This window comes from Heteronotia binoei, chromosome 10 (assembly GCF_032191835.1).
Source record: "Heteronotia binoei isolate CCM8104 ecotype False Entrance Well chromosome 10, APGP_CSIRO_Hbin_v1, whole genome shotgun sequence".
Taxonomy (NCBI): domain Eukaryota; kingdom Metazoa; phylum Chordata; class Lepidosauria; order Squamata; family Gekkonidae; genus Heteronotia; species Heteronotia binoei.
The window spans coordinates 8446184-8459980 of record NC_083232.1 but is presented as its reverse complement, the minus strand read 5'-3'; the positions used below and the strand labels follow the sequence as shown (position 1 = coordinate 8459980).

The following is a 13797-nucleotide window of genomic DNA, read 5'->3' as shown; positions in this document are numbered from 1 at the left end:
ACTGGAACATCAGTAAATACAAGGGACAATTAAAAACACCGTAATTGTTCTTCCAGTAATTGAAAAGGACAGTGCATTTTGTTTCGCTCATTGGCTTTTTGAAACGTCCAGACTTGTATGTGTGTGATAAAAAGGCAATATTAAAGTCACTTAAAAGTATACATCGAGCTATTGTTTTATGGGGAGAGCTTCAGACACAAAATAGATGATTAAGTATCCCGCTTCCAGGAGAAGTATTTGGAATGGGTTTAATCTTTGACAGTTCTCCCCCCGCCCCCCCCAAGTAATTTCAAAAACCTCAATCAAGGTTTTCATATATTGTGTTCATCCTCATATCCCCCTCTGCTGGATTTGGCTGGATTGTTCAGATAAGGGAACGGCAGCAAAGAGATGTGTAATATCCATAGGCTTTCTGCATTCTCATTTGCCTTGCGTGTAAGCTCCTGTTCCTTCGAAGCAGGGAGAATTGTTCCTCACATATTTGCCGCCTCCTTACGGTTAATCCGATATTATACCGGTTTATGTCCGGCTATTTGACCAGTTTATGTCCTGCAGGTCTCCCTGCAGTTTTTATACCAGACATAAACCGGTTACAATTTAAGGGGAGGAAACCCTGAAGAAACGGGAACTTACAAGCCGGGAAATTGAGAATTTAGAGAGCCCCACAACTGGGGGCAAGATGCATTTCTCAGCCTTTTCATTGGTGAAGCTCACTATGTCAGAAGAATCAAATCAGGGAGACGTATATCTGTTTTACTCAGAGCTAGTTCGTACTTTATCCTGGTGGAGAGCTGCTTCTGTGTTACCCATCTAATTAAGCCAAAAGTAACCGCAGCCAGGACAATGCACGAAGCACCAGCTACCTGCAAGGCGTAGCTTGCTGGACAGCTCACATCCTGTTCATTGTCAGCTTGGCGAAGGTTCTTCCGTTTCCCAAGGCATTTGAGCATATGCTTAATGTCCTCTACAGGGTTTTTTTTTTAAATCTCCGTGAAAGTTAAACACACGCCTCCACGGATCTCTGAAGAAGCCCCCAGACTTTTCTGGACATTTAATAAGATGCGCAACGTATTGCGCAACACAAAACCTCCAGTCCTTATTTCACTGAGGCTATAATAAACCAATAGAGCCCCGTGGCGCGGAGCGGTAAGGCTGCGGCGCCGCAGCCCGAGCTTTGCTCACGGCCTGAGTTCGATCCCGGCAGAAGCTGGGTTCAGGTAGCCGGCTCCAGGTTGACTCAGCCTTCCATCCTTCTGAGGTCGGTCAAATGAGTACCCAGCTTGCTTTTGGGGGTGGGGGGGGGGTGGGGAAGCGTAGATGACTGGGGAAGGCAATGGCAAACCACCCCGTACAAAAGTCTGCTGTGAAAACGTCGTGACGTGACTTCACCCCGGGGTCAGAAACAACTGGTGCTTGCACAGGGGATTACCTTTTTAATAATAAATCAAGCTTATGTAAAGAAACTGCCATGCTTGCAGGAAAATCTAATAATATTTTGAAACTGGCATATGTTAAGGGAGCTCTAGAGGAAGAGCTTCACTGCTCTTCATTAGTTTCTGGTTTTTTTTGCTACAGAAATGCTCTTTTTGTGCCATGAAGAAGAGACGCTTGTTCTCCTCAGGTTGTTATTCCCCCCCCGTAAGGTTTGTGGCTCCATCCTCTTGCAGAGTTCTGCCCTCGTGCTGCTTCGACAGAATGGAACTGTCGGAGCATAGCCGCGTGTCGTGGCTATTGGGTTTCTGGATTGAAGGTGCTAAGTCATCATTTCGGGGGCCATGTTTGGATGAATGAAATGTTCTGACGTTCTGTTTTGCTCTAAGAGCGCGCACACTTTAAAAAGAAAAGAAGAAAACAACCCGCATAAGTCAGACTTTGTTAGAAGTGGCAGGAATAGCTTGAAATCTTTTTTTTTTTTTTTAATACTTGGAACGCAGCTGACTCGTGAGGGTTCCGTTGTGATTTTAATTCAGTCTTCCTGCAATTGGGTTTGAAAACTGTTTTGATGCTATGAAGTATCTCTTCTCCCCCCCCCCCCCCCCAAATGCTTCAAAAGACGGTAAGACTTTGAAGATCGCGTCAGTTTGTCCAGGTCTGGTTTTTTTCCCCCAAAAGGAAATGGATAAATGAACAGACTTTAAATAGATATAGAAAGATTATCCAGCGTTTCAGAGGGCATTGCAGAGCGAATGAATGGTTGATAGTGCAATCCTAAACAGGCTTCTGCCTTTCTAAGGCCATTCCTTTCAGTGGACTTAGAACAGAAGTCTGCTTTTAGGAATGCATTGTTGGTTCACACTTGCTTGACAGCTAGTCCAGAAATGCAGCAATTGCTGCCGTGCTGTCTCTCGCAAAAAGATCTGGCATTGCCTAATAGACTCAGAAGCATAGGTGTAGATAAGCAGTTTTGTAGATCCTGTGATTTTTATGTCTGTCTTCCTTTGTGTACAAGAGTTGCATAGTGCTAGGCGACAGTCCCAGAAGCAGCAGTGACATCGATATTTCAGTGCTGTTGTCACGAAATGTAGGCTCCAACGCAGATTACCTTAGCTGAGCTGATGGAGGGGAACTCCGCTGCCTTCCTTGCATTCCTGCAGCCCCCATGCCCTCCTGTTAAAGTTCAGGTGTGGGAGTGTAAAGAAGCGGGGGAAGTGGTGGGATTCCTACCCCTTGCAAGAACTCTGATGTGAATGGCAGGTGTTCGTACAGGAATGAGGAGGTATCTTCTGCTGGAGTCCCCTGACACTCCCTAGTAGGCTTGGGGGGGGGGGGGGGCGTTGCAACGAAGAAGTTGACGGCAAAGGGTCCTTCTGCGAATTTGCTCGAGGTAGCCTTGGGAGGGACGGTGGCTCAGTGGTAGAGCATCTATCTGCTTGACAAGCAGAAGGTCCCTGGTTCAATCCCTGGCATCTCCAACTAAAAAGGGCCCAGGCAAATAGGTGTGAAAAACCTCCGCTTGAGACCCTGGAGAGCCGCTGCCAGTCTGAGTAGGCAGTACTGACTTTGATGGACCGAAGCTCTGATTCAGTAGAAGGCAGCTTCATAGGTTCATAGCCTGGGTCAAGCCTGTAAGGATTCAACCCTGAGCACTAGAGCGATACAGGTCTTGTTGCAGCTGGTTGTTCAGTTGCAGCCGCGGTGGAACCAAGTTGTGTTTTTAAAAATATATATATTTACGTACACTGTATGCATGTAATTTGATTCAGAAAAACTGACGCGTGCTATTGCAATGTTAATCGCTACTAAAAGCGTAATATATTCCTTGTATTGAATATGAATCACATGGTGGTTTACAAAACTATTAACTCTGTTCTGTTTTTTTTTTCTTCCTTTACTCTTTTTTTTGGTTTTATGTGCCATTCTGCCTTTATACCTCCTCATCTGAACACCTGATTTTTTTTCCTTCCCAAAAAAATCATCTCATGCATGTTGGTGTTAAGCAGAACTACAAAGCCTGCTCCTCATCTCGACAAGTAAGACATCCTTTTTTTGTGGCTAAATTCTTGCCTGCGCCCCGTGAATTGGGAACCTCTCCACAGCATGGCCTTTTGAGACCCTTTATGGCCCTGGCGTGAACTTGCAGGGCAGTCGTGGACAGTGTTACGCCCTTGGAGAGCCAGTTTGGTGCAGTGGTTAAGTGGGTGGACTTTAATCTGGGAGAACCGGGTTTGATTCCCCACTCCTCCACTTGCAGCTGCTGGAATGGCCTTGGGTCAGCCATAGCTCTGGCAGAGGTTGTCCTTGAAAGGGCAGCTGCTGTGAGAGCCCTCTCAGCCCCACCCGCCTCACAGGGTGTCTGTTGTGGGGGAGGAAGGTAAAGGAGAGTGTGAGCCGCTCTGAGACTCTTCGGAGTGGAGGGCGGGATATAAATCCAATATCTTCATCTACCTCACGGTGTCTGTTGCGGGGGAGGAAGGGAAAGGAGATTGTGAGCCGCTCTGAGACTCTTCGGAGTGGAGGGCGGGATATAAATCCAATATCTTCATCTACCTCACAGGGTGTCTGTTGTGGAGGAGGAAGGGAAAGGAGATTGTGAGCCGCTCTGAGACTCTTCGGAGTGGAGGGTGGGATATAAATCCAATATCTTCATCTACCTCACAGGGTGTCTGTTGTGGGGGAGGAAGGGAAAGGAGATTGTGAGCCGCTCTGAGACTCTTCGGAGTGGAGGGCGGGATATAAATCCAATATCTTCATCTACCTCACAGGGTGTCTGTTGTGGGGGAGGAAGGGAAAGGAGATTGTGAGCCGCTCAGAGACTCTTCGGAGTGGAGGGCGGGATATAAATCCAATATCTTCTTCTACCTCACAGGGTGTCTGTTGTGGGGGAGGAAGGTAAAGGAGATTGTGAGCCGCTCTGAGACTCTTCGGAGTGGAGGGCGGGATATAAATCCAATATCTTCCTCTACCTCACAGGGTGTTTGTTGTGGGGGAGGAAGGTAAAGGAGATTGTGAGCCGCTCTGAGACTCTTCGGAGTGGAGGGTGGGATATAAATCCAATATCTTCATCTACCTCACAGGGTGTCTGTTGTGGGGGAGGAAGGTAAAGGAGATTGTGAGCCGCTTTGAGACTCTTCGGAGTGGAGGGCGGGATATAAATCCAATATCTTCTACCTCACAGGGTGTCTGTTGTGGGGGAGGAAGGTAAAGGAGATTGTGAGCCGCCCTGAGACTCTTCAGAGTAGAGGGCGGGATATAAATCCAATATCATCTTCTTCTTCTAAGTCTGTTTAAATCTATGGGCTGAGAAGGATATAACTCTGCTTAGGGTGGCGCTGTTAAACTAGGGGTCGCGGCTGCATCACAGCTTAAACTACCTCAAAGGGATGTTCTGAAGATAAAATGCAGAGACGGGGGTAGAAGGAATGGGTTGACCACATACTGTGGGAGTGGCAGAAGGTGCCACGAAGTCACACCCAGAGGGTGTTGAGCTTTGCAAGACCTTGCCCAGTTCCACAGAGCCTGCAAGACCACGCTATTTCAGCTTGCGCTTGGCAGTTAATTTATAAGCAGAATTAACTGAGATGACTGCCGTTGCCAGGGACATTAGATTTGCATGGATGTCTCTCAAGGCCGCTGAACGCCATCTACGTATCTATGTATTGTATTGTTGAATTGTATAGAAATTAGAACCCGATTGTCATTTGAATTTAATGTTTTATATTGTTGTTTTGTTATGAATTGTGAGCTGCCCTGAGCCTGCTTTTGCGCTGAGGGCGGGATATAAATTGAATCAACTTAAACTTACGGTGACTCCCATAGGGTTTTCAAGGCAAGAGACAAACGGAAGTGGCTTGCTGAGCCAGTTTGGTGTCGTGGTTAAGCGTGCAGACTCTTATCTGGGAGAACCGGGTTTGATTCCCCACTCCTCCACATGCAGCTGCTGGAGTGGCCTTGGGTCAACCATAGCTATCGCAGGAGTTGTCCTTGAAAGGGCAGCTTCTGTCAGCGCTCTCTCAGCCTCACCTACCTCACAGGGTGTCTGTTGTGGAGGGAGTCTCTGATTCCGAGAGAAGGGCGGGGTATAAATCTGCGGTCGTCTTCTTCCTGCTGTTGCCTGCCTCTGCATAGCAGCCCAGGACTCCCTTGGTGGCGTCCAATCCCGGTCCTCCCCAAGGGCCAATCCTACTCAGCTTCCAAGCTCTGATACGAGCAGACTAGCGTGGGCAATCCAAGGCAGCGTGACCGTGCACTGCTTCTTTATCAATCCGTACCCTGCCTGTCTTGTTAGCTCAAGAGAGCGCACAAACGGCAATTAAAACGTTGCATCTTAAAACCAAATACAATTTGAAATCCCAGGTATTTCCCTCTCTCCTCCTTAAAAGATGCTCTGCTGCTCATATCCCATCAAAAGCCCGGGCAAATGAGCCTGGCTGACAGAGCCTTCTAAAGACTTTCAGCTCGCTCAGCTCTTCAGGGAGCCCATTTCTCAAAATAGGAGCCACAGTGGAAAAGGCCCCGGACTCTGGCTAATACCAGGCAGGCCACACTTACTGGGGGAGCAGCCAACTTCAGGTGGCAATGATTAGAACAACTGGGACCAGTGTATATAGAAAGAACTGCAAAAAACACCGGAAGCGGTCATACTGTCACGCTGTAAGTGTGTAAATGTGTTCTTGCTTAGTGCAAAATAAAATAAGACAAGGGAACATGTATTGTTTGAAAAACCCCACAAAGTCACTGCAGCAGCCTCTCACGGGCAATCGCCTCTTCAAAATAAACTGTAGACATGGGTGGAGTCTTTTGGTGTCCCGTTCATGATGTAGACGGAGAGAATAAGGAACCGCTTATGAAAGGAATCCTCACGGTTTCGCTTATCAGGTTCTTCGGCCTTTTCTCCTGACGTTACACGGAGCCACAGTACTTTTTTCTGTAACACGGATCAGTGCATGCTCTCTACATCTGCTATCGGGAGAAAAGGCTGAAGAAGAACTTGATAAGCGAAACCGTGAGGATTCCTTTCATAAGCGGTTCCTTATTCTCTACGTCTAAATCCTGAACGGAACACCAAAAGACTCCACCCACGTCTGCAGTTTATTTTGAAGAGGCAATTGCCTGTGAGAGGCTGCTGCAGTGACTTTATGGGGTTTTTTCCAAGCAATACATGCTCCCTTGTCTTTTTTTATTTTGCACTAAACCAGAACACATTTACACACTTTTACGGTGTGATAGCATTATTGCTTCCAGTGTTTTTTGCAACAGTTTCAGGCGGCCACACACAACGTATATGCGCTGCCCTATGGTGCCGGTAGGAAAACCAAGAGAAACATGTGAGAAACAATAAAATGAACGGGAAAGTCATTTTGCTGCGTTGTCTCCTGCTCATTCCAGAGGGATTGATGTGAGGGTAGTTGGTAGTGATGATCGTAACCTACAGCTACCTTAAAAAGAGAGTATGGACCTGGAGAAAGTATGAAACATCCCGGGCATCGAGATGACATTCATGTTTCTGAAACAAACAGTATCGATACCAAAAAAATGTTTCTCTTCCAAAGATCCCGCTATTCCCAGCTGCTGGGCATATAATGTGCTTTCTTAGTGAACGGCTTGTTCAAATGGAAGCCGTTCCCTTCCAAACAGGAAAGCTTGCCCTGGGGTGGGGTACCTTGCCCTCCTCCTGTTAAGCGTGTAACATTTTTGTAGCTATCAATGAGCCTTTGCAAGTTTTTCCCTCCTAATTAATATCGGGGGTATATACCGTATTTTTCGCACCATAAGACGCACTCCCCCCCCCAAAAAAAGTGGGGGGTGTGTGCGTCTTATGAAGCGAATGTACCTTCCTCCGGGGGGGGGGGCGATCCGCTGCCTCCGCCTCCAATCCCAGCGCTTCCCCCACGCTTGCCTGCCTGGCTCCAGCTTCTTCCAGCAAGCGCTGGGATCGCTCCACGCCGCTCCCACCGCAAACCCAGCGCTTCGCGAGCGCCAGCTGCGGAGGGGGCAGCGTGCTTCCTCCGTGCCTGTCTGCCTGGCTCCAGCTCTGACGCCTACAGCAAGTGCCGGGATCACTCCCTCCGCCCTCCGATCCCAGCACTTGCTCTAAGCATCAGAGCTGCAGACAGGCATGGAGGAATCATCCGCCCCCTCCGCAAACACAGTGCTTTGCGAGTGCCGGCTGCGGAGAGGGCAGCGTGCTTCTTCCGTGCCTGTCTGCCTGGCTCCAGCTCTGATGCTTACAGCAAGCGCCAGGATCGGAGGGCAGAGGGAGCGATCCTGGCGCTAGCTTTAAGCGTCAGAGCTGGAGCCGGGCAGACAGGCACGGAGGAAGGACGCTGCCCCCTCCGCAGCCGGCACTCGCGAAGCGCTGGGTTTTCGGTGGGGGCGGCGTGGAGCGATCCCAGCGCTTGCTGGAAGAAGCTGGAGCCAGGCAGGCAGGCGTGGGGGAAGCGCCAGGATCGGAGGCAGCGGATCGCCCCCCAGGAGGAAGGTGCGTCCTATGGTCCGGAGCGCCTTATGGTGTGAAAAATACGGTAATTAAGATCGCTTGATAGATAGTATAGGTTTGACCAGTCATTCTGGGTAAGAGCAACATCAGTTGGGTGATGACTCAAAGCAGCCGCTTCCCTGTGTGCGTGTGTGCGTATAAACAGCATTCTTCTTGCCCCTTCTGTTTGCACAGCGTACACGTTGTCTTCGGACTAGTTATTTCTGGCTTTGAAGTCATTGAGCAAATTGAAAACCTGAAAACCGACGCTGCCAGCAGGCCGTACGCGGACGTGCGGGTCATTAACTGTGGGGTGCTGGTCACTAAATCGGCAAAGAACGGTAAGCTGGGTTTGTCAAGCTTGGAAACGTACGGGATGCATCACTGGGAACTTTGGTACGAGTTGTAGGGAGGGGCCATGGCTCAGCAGGTGAGCATCTGCTTGGCAAGCAGAAGGTCCCAGGTTCAGTCCCCGACATCTCCAGTTGAAAGACCTAGCAGCAGGTGCTGTGGAAAGATCCAGCAGTAGGGGATGTGAAACACCTCATCCTGAGATTTTAAGCAATGAGATTAACATGTGGAATTCACTGCCACAGGAGGTGGTGGCAGCTACAAGCATAGCCAGCTTCAAGTGGGGATTGGATAAACATATGGAGCAGAGGTCCACCAGTGGCTGTTAGCCACAGTGTATTGTTGGAACTGTCTGGGGCAGTGATGCTCTGTATTCTTGGTGCTTGGGGGGGGGGGGTCACAGTGGGAGGGCTTCTAGAGTCCTGGCCCCACTGGTGGACCTCCTGATGGCACCTGGGTTTTGGCCACTGAGTGACACAGAGTGTTGGACTGGATGGCCCATTGGCCTGATCCAACATGGCTTCTCTTTGTCTGGGGCAGTGATGCTCTGTATTCTTGGTGCTTGTGGGGGGGGGGGGCAAAGTGGAAGGACTTCTAGCCCCACTTGTGAATCTCCTGATGGCACTTGGGTTTTTTTGTTTTGTTTTGTTTTTTGGCCACTGTGTGACACAGAGTGTTGGACTGGATGGGCCATTAGCCTGATCCAACATGGCTTCTCTTATGTTCTTAAATGACACAGAGTGTTGGACTGGATGGGCCATTAGCCTGATCCAACATGGCTTCTCTTATGTTCTTACGTGACACAGAGTGTTGGACTGGATGGGCCATTAGCCTGATCCAACAGGGCTTCTCTTATGTTCTTACGTGACACAGAGTGTTGGACTGGATGGGCCATTAGCCTGATCCAACATGGCTTCTCTTATGTTCTTAAGTGACACAGAGTGTTGGACTGGAGGGGCTATTGGCCTGATCCAACAGGGCTTCTCTTATCTTCTTATGTGACACAGAGTGTTGGACTGGAGGGGCCATTAGCCTGATCCAACATGGCTTCTCTTACGTTCTTATGAGACCCTGGAGAGCCGTTGCTAGTCTGACTCGGATGGACCAGGGCCTGATTCAGTATAAAGCATCTTCACATGAAGGGCTGTAGTTCAGTGTGAGACCATCTCCTTGGCACGCAGAAGGTCCCAGCTTCAATCCCCAGCATCTCCAGTTAAATGGACCAGGCAGAAGGTAATGAGAAAGACCTCTGCCGGAAACCCTGGAGAGTTGCTGACAGCCTGAAAGACCACGCTGACCTTGATGAACCGACAGTCCGATTCAGTGTAATGGCCGATTTGTGTGCTTGTGTGTTTTAGAGCAGGGGAGGGGAACCTTTTTTCTGTCAAGGGCCATATGGATATTTATAACATCATTCGCGGGCCTTAAAAATTATCAACTTAAAAAACAGTACTTCACCAAGGGAGAATGATTCAGGCCAGCAAAATTAATAGAAATAATTGAAGTCATGTGGGGAGAGCCTGATCTGGCACACACACCTGGCCCGCTGCCCTAGGCAAATGTATAGGCCAAGGATGTAGAAAAGGCCCACCAGGAACTCAGTAGCATATTAAACGACATCCCCTAATATTGGTATATTAGGTCACACCCTCATTAGCATATTAGGCCACACCCTCTGGGATAATCAAGTGCAAACTGAGCTGTGACAGTCACTTTTCCAGGCCCTGCAGCAATTCTGGCCGGCCAGCCAGGCCCCAGGGAGGCTGCCGCACAGCACATCTGGGCCCTGTGATCCCTGCCTGGCCCTGGGGAGGCTGCTGCACAGCGCGGCCGGGCCCCACGATCCTTGCTGGCCAGCCAGACCGCAGGGAGGTTACCACATGGCTCAGTTCGGCCCAGCAGTCCCTGAGGGCCGCACCAAAGGACCTCGAGGGCCGCATACAGCCCTCGGCACAGATGTTCCCCACCCCTGGTTTAGAGCCCTGATTTGGATTAGAACTCTAGAACCCCTTTCTGACAAGCTGCATTTGTGGCCAGCCCCATTTTGCAGCAAAGAACTAAGCTGGGTCATTGATTTTCTTCCTGCGTGCAGGGAACTGTGGTCCGACGCTGAGCATTTGAGAAAATAAAACATGGTTCCCGCTCCTCCTTTGTAAGCCTAGACAAAGAAAAGGGGGGGGGAGTTTAGATCTGGGTATTAGCTTTGGTGCGCATGCATATTTCTTCAGATCCAAAATGTTTTACTAGAGGGCATCACAGAAATGCATCACCTTGTGTAATCCAAAGCGATAGAGAAGAAGAGGAAGGCGTCTCCCCACTCCGAAGCTTCAGATACTTCCACCAGCAGCTCGTCTACTTCGTCTGACTCCTCGTCTGCCAGCGACTCCGAAGATGAGAGAAGCAGGAAGAGGAAGCGCAAGAGGAGAACCAAAACAAAGCAGTCGAGGAAACGAAGAAGGGAGGAGAGAAAGAAAGACGAGCCCAAGAGCAGCAAACGGGCCTCAGGCCAAAGGAGGTATTGGATAAATTTGGTGTAGTTTGGTTAAGTGTGGTGTAGTTTGATGTAGTGGTTAAGAGCCAGTTTGGTGTAACGGTCAAATGTGTGGAGGTTTATCTGGGAGAACTAGGTTTGATTTCCCCACTCCTCCACTTGCAGCTGCTGGAATGGCCTTGGGTTAGCCATAGCTCTAATAGAGAGCCAGTTGGGTGTAGTGGTGAAGTGCGCGGACTCTTATCTGGGAGAACCGGGTTTGATTCCCCACTCCTCCACTTGCGCCTGCTGGAATGGCCTTTGGTCAGCCATAGCTCTAATAGAGAGCCAGTTGGGTGCAGCGGTTAAGTGCGCGGACTCTTATCTGGGAGAACCGGGTTTGATTCCCCACTCCTCCACTTGCAGCTGCTGGAATGGCCTTGGGTCAGCCAGAGCTCTAATAGAGAGCCAGTTGGGTGCAGTGGTTAAGTGTGCAGACTCTTATCTGGGAGAACCGGGTTTGATTCCCCACTCCTCCACTTGCAGCTGCTGGAATGGCCTTGGGTTAGCCATAGCTATCGCAGGAGTTGTCCTTGAAAGGGCAGCTGCTGGGAGAGCCCTCTCAGCCCCACCCACCTCACAGGGTGTTCGTTGTGGGGGGAGAATTTATAGGAGATTGTAAGCCGCTGTGAGTCTCTGATTCAGAGCGAAGGACGAGGTATAAATCTGCAGTCGTCGTCTTAAATTGCCAGGGTGTTTGGAAAACTCAGGGGCTTTACAGATTATGAAAAGTGAAAGTTTTGATTTACCAAAGTGTCTGGAGCTGGCTGTTAAATGCAGGGTGAACTTGTTATGTTTCTGGGAAGGTTTTGTCAAGCAAATTAAAACGCGTGCTCTCGACTGTCCTGCAGCTCTTTATATTTGGGTTGATTGAAAAGATGCGAGCTAGCCGTGGTAGATGTTCTGACAGCTTCATCTAACGTGTGCTCTAAAAACTGCTCTCTTTCCATCCAGCCATTCTGACAAAACGGAAACGAATGAAAAATCGGGGGACCTGAATGCAAAAAGGGACAAGCCAGTTGTCCGTCCAGAAGAAATTCCTCCGGTGCCTGAAAACCGGTTTTTGCTGAGAAGAGATGTACCGGTTGTAACTACAGAGCCCGAGCAGTATGCCGAAAGCTTTCTTTCTTGTGTTCATCCCTTTTTGGGGGGCGCTTTCCTTACCTGCTTCCTGTAATCCTTGAGCCAGTGTTGGTGTTTCTAGTTGTGGGCTTAGTCCTGTATTCTCATGACTTGCAATACCTAAATGACAGTTTGCATAACCAGATGCCTGCAGTGGTATATTCTGAAAGGATCTGATGGCCAAAAATGTGTATTACATGTAGAAGCTAAAGTTTAATTGCTACTCTCTGGGAAGGGAAGGAATTTTCTATGTAGCCAGGGAGTCTGTCTCTTAACAGTAGTGTCTTCCAGATGCTATTTATAAAAGCTTACATGAGCACTGGGTTGTCATGAAGCGGTATAGTCTTGTTTGCTGTTTGCTTAGGGATACCATCAGCATGAAAGACAGATGTCCTAACCATCATAACATCTGATATTTCCACTGCTCAAGTACTTAATAATTCATTATTACTTAATAAGTACTTAATAATAAACGCTTGGGGCTCTTTAGCTTGGAGAAACGTCAGCTGCGGGGTGACATGATAGAGGTTTACAAGATTTGCATGGGATGGAGAAAGTAGAGAAAGAAGTACTTTTCTTCCTTTCTCACAATACAAGAACTCGTGGGCATTTGATGAAATTGCTGAGCAGTCGTGTTAAAACGGATAAAAGGAAGTACTTCTTCACCCAAAGGGTGATTAACATGTGGAATACTCTGCCACAGGAGGTGGTGGCGGCTACAAGCATAGGCAGCATCAAGAGGGGGTTAGATAAAAATATGGAGCGGAGGTCCATCAGTGGCTATTAGCCGCAGTGTGTATATATATTGACACAGAGTGTTGGACTGGATGGACCATTGGCCTGATCCAACATGGCTTCCCTTATGTTCATACATGGAAGCCCAGTGGTTCTTCACATACCTTGCAGCAAGCATGTACAAGACAGTGAAGTACTGCTGTGTGCTCTTCAGGTCTTGGTCGACATTATGTGGTCTGTGTTGAGTTATCACCAATTGAGGTCTCTGTTGAATTCCCACCAGTTACAGTTGCTGTGATCCTTAGGACGATGAAGGGATTACCTGCAGTTTGGTGTAGTGGTGAAGTGTGCGGACTCTTATCTGGAAGAACCAGACTTGATTCCCAACTCCTCCACTTGCAGCTGCTGTATTGGCCTTGGGTCAGCCATAGCTATCGCAGGAGTTGTCCTTGAAAGGGCAGCTTCCGGGAGAGCCCTCTCAGCCCCATCCACCTCACGGGGTGTCTGTTGTGGGGGGAGAAGATATAGGCGCTTGTAAGCCGCTCTCTGATTCACAGAGAAGGGCGGGGTATAAATCTGCAGTCTTCTTCTATAAGCAGTTGTCTGTTACTGTCAGAGTGTGGAAGGGCTTCTAGAGGTCTGGCCCCACTGGTGGACTTCCTGATGGCACCTGGGCTTCATCCACTGTGTGACACAGAGTGTTGGACTGGATGGGGCATTGGCCTGATCCGACATGGCTTCTCTTATGTTCTTATGAGTCCCTTGGTCAGTGAAGTTCACGTTTTAACATTTTGATTGCAAGGAAATAGATTTCTGCTTTTGTAGAGCTGATGTCCTCATACTTGCATTCTTGTTCTTAACGTTGAAGGAAGCCCGCTGATGCAGCGCCACCTTTGACCGACCAGAAGCCCTCGGTGTCAAAATCTGGAAGGAAAATCAGAGGAAGAGGCACAATAGTATGTTTTTCATTTTGGCTGCAATTGTAAAAAAAAGCCCCAAAAACATGTCTTGCTTGCCTGGACGGTTTGATTGTGCGCGTGTTCATGAACAGTGGTAGTTTTGTTTGGTGGGAAAGCCTGTAGAGTTCCGGTTTGTTCTTAGGTGGTGAAAGGAGAGCAGCAGATGCTGGAGTATCTGTTTTAGG

At 48.9% G+C, this 13797-nt stretch overlaps 1 protein-coding gene across 1 annotated transcript in view; it reads left to right on the top strand.

Annotated features, from left to right (window-relative positions):
• Window positions 1-13797, top strand: part of NKTR (natural killer cell triggering receptor) — a 50944-nt gene that overhangs the window by 19524 nt on the left and 17623 nt on the right. The window contains 5 exon segments of the mRNA XM_060247942.1: window positions 3441-3470; window positions 8111-8256; window positions 10553-10781; window positions 11751-11903; window positions 13522-13609. Of these exon segments, the coding sequence (XP_060103925.1) occupies window positions 3441-3470; window positions 8111-8256; window positions 10553-10781; window positions 11751-11903; window positions 13522-13609 (646 nt within the window).